This window comes from Octodon degus, unplaced genomic scaffold (assembly GCF_000260255.1).
Source record: "Octodon degus isolate 3935 unplaced genomic scaffold, OctDeg1.0 scaffold00086, whole genome shotgun sequence".
Taxonomy (NCBI): domain Eukaryota; kingdom Metazoa; phylum Chordata; class Mammalia; order Rodentia; family Octodontidae; genus Octodon; species Octodon degus.
The window spans coordinates 10,521,205-10,524,041 of NW_004524662.1; the positions used below are offsets into that span (position 1 = coordinate 10,521,205).

The following is a 2,837-nucleotide window of genomic DNA, read 5'->3' on the forward strand; positions in this document are numbered from 1 at the left end:
AGATAAGTGTTTTCTTCTTGGATCCAAGATTATTACCAGACACATATTTTCCATATAAATATGATGTCCAGAAGATGCCTGTAATCCAATTCAAGACTGTAAAGCTGATTATGTGTATTTAAGCATATTAAATAACAAAATTATTAAATGCTTTGTTGTGAATAATAGTCTCACTTTTACATTTGTGGAAGACATATTTAAATGATGTGTATTTAAACAAGTTCCTACTCTAAAAGTACTAGAGAGTAGAACAGTTGAAATTTACATCATACAGTAGAATTTGTTACTCCTTCCTTCATAATTATTTCCAAGTTCATATTTTTAGTATTTAGAATAAAATGAAATCCACATTTTTGGGGCTGGAGAGATGGCTCAGTGGTCTAAAGCACCTACTCGGAACGGGCTTGGCAAAGCACAGGGACCGCGGTTCAATCCCCCAGCACCACATGCCAGCCAGCCCCGCCCCCAGGTGGGCTGAGCTGGCCACACACACACACACACACACACACACACACACACTCTAAAAGGAATAAAATAAATAAATAATTTAGAAATCCACATTTTTATAAATCTCAAGAGGAAATTTTCAAGTTATAATGTTTGTGACCACTGCTGCTGCAACACTGTAAATAGCAGACATGAAATAAACTGTAAGTAAATTATGAATTTAATATTTATCACATGTTTTACCAAAGCTTCTTACTTTTTCCAGCCATTGACCTTATTAATAATTTACTTCAAGTGAAAATGAGAAAACGCTACAGTGTGGATAAGACCTTGAGTCACCCTTGGCTCCAGGTAAAATCATTCATTTGTTTTTTGCCCCCATTTGAATGAAATTCCAAATGCTTGTACGATTTTGGTATTAAAAGTACCAATCTTTTGCCACTTTTTAAAAGCATGATTGTCCTAATTTCAACTTGTTTGCCAGAATGCATGTGACTTCTTTGGATCTAATAAGCTTAGTATTGCTAAACGTGTCTCTTTTTGATATGAAATCGAATGGGACTGCCACACAAACCCCCCTACATGCATGCACCAAAATGTCAGGCATCATAACAGAACTCAGAGGACCAGATTTCAAAAGCCTCTGTACATATAATATTGATGAAAGTCCAGACAGATAGCCATCTGGTCATTTGCCGTACTCACTGGGACACTATAGTTTTAAACGCTAAGATATTAAGTGTAGACACAAACACGGGGCAAATATAAATTTTATAGATATGCTTATATTTTCATAAATATTTGTTATTTTCACACTGCAATTTAACTCTGAAATACTGAGCGGTTATTTGTCAGTGTTAAATTTCAGAGGAATGCTGGCATACCTGCTTACTCGACTGCAGGCATTCATTGTTTATGCCTTGGGTCGTGGTATCATGCAGACCCTCATTTTCAGTGGTTACTCTGGTCCAGTGGCTACAGTGCTGATGCCATCTTACAAGGCTGATGAGTGGTGAGGAGTGAGGCGACACTGGTAGAGTGAAAGAGAAAAGGGCCATCCTAGACTGTGGGGGCTGACAACACATGGAGCAGTGGGCTGCGTTGCAACCATCTCTGCAGTAACATTTTGGGATTTTATCTTCAGGACTACCAGACCTGGCTAGATTTACGAGAGCTGGAATGCAGGATCGGGGAACGCTACATCACCCATGAGAGCGATGACTCCAGGTGGGAGCAGTATGCAGGCGAGCAGGGGCTGCAGTACCCTGCACACCTGACCAACCCAAGTGCTAGCCACAGTGACAGTCCTGAGATGGAAGAGAGAGAGCTGAAAGCCCTCAGCGAGCGTGTCAGCACCCTCTGAGTTCTAGCCCCTATAATCTGTCAAAACACTGTGGAATTAATAAATACATACGGTCAGGTTTAACATTTGCCTTGCAGAACTGCCATTATTTTCTGTCAGATGAGAACAAAGCTGTTAAACTGTTAGCACTGTTGATATATCTGAGTTGCCAAGACAGATCAACAGAAGCATTTGTATTTTGTGTGACCAACTGTGTTGTATTAACAAAAGTTCTCTGAAACACTAAACTTGTTATTGTGAATGATTCCTGTTATATTTAATGCATTAAACCTGTCTCCACTGTGCCTTTGCAAATCAGTGTTTTTCTTACTGGAGCCTCATTTTGGTCAGAGACAGAACCTGTCCATGGAATAGTTCTGTTCTGTATGTCCCAATGGTCTTATCATAGTCATTGAAACTCTTGAAGAGTAGATTACCAGTGTTCTGTGAACAACTTAAAGCTCACATTGAAAAAAATGAAAAATGAGGGAGAAGGTATATAAAGCCCTAAGACGCTAATGCATGAAAAGGGTTTTACTGTGTGGTTTCACACCTTTTGCCTTCCTGGTGTGCCTCAGCATATTTAAAGTCAAGTAAGTGTGCCTGGCAACACAAGAGCCTACTGCTCTTGCTCCTAAATGCCTTAGAAATGTAAACTGCTATAAATAACAGATATGTCTCTTCCTTTCTTACCACTCCCTGCTTTACTATGAAGAACCCGCTATTAAGCAACCCTTTGCTTTTTGTGTATTTTTCAATAATAAATATTCTTGTCAAAATACATACATATCCTTTTGATTGAATTGTTTTTATTTATAGTCTACGTTAGTGGTTTTCTTTGGGGAGGGCTGTACCAGGTATCAAACTCAAGACCTCATGCTTGCCGGGCAGGTGCTGTGGCACTATCAAGCCAGTTGGGTGCAGTGGTATCTGATAAAAAGCGGAAAAGAGACTTGTGGCGTGGAGATTCACTTGATCTAATCTGAAGTAGAGAAAGTAGGTTATAAGTGAAGTGAAGCCTTTCTGTCTTGCACATCATCTAGCTTCC

At 39.5% G+C, this 2,837-nt stretch overlaps 1 protein-coding gene across 3 annotated transcripts in view; it reads left to right on the forward strand.

The window, feature by feature from the left end:
• Prkd1 (protein kinase D1) overlaps positions 1-2,568 on the forward strand; it is a 329,687-nt gene extending 327,119 nt beyond the window's left edge. Inside the window, exons 17-18 of one of the 3 annotated variants that reach the window (XM_004637107.1) lie at positions 713-798; positions 1,592-2,568. In XM_004637107.1, coding sequence (XP_004637164.1) covers positions 713-798; positions 1,592-1,810 — 305 coding nt within the window. In that variant the 3' untranslated portion in view covers positions 1,811-2,568. Of the gene's footprint in view, positions 1-579; positions 680-712; positions 799-1,591 lie in introns of those variants that run through there. The other 2 variants (XM_023721823.1, XM_023721824.1) reach the window with 2 other exon arrangements.
• Positions 2,569-2,837: the final 269 nt, after the last annotated feature.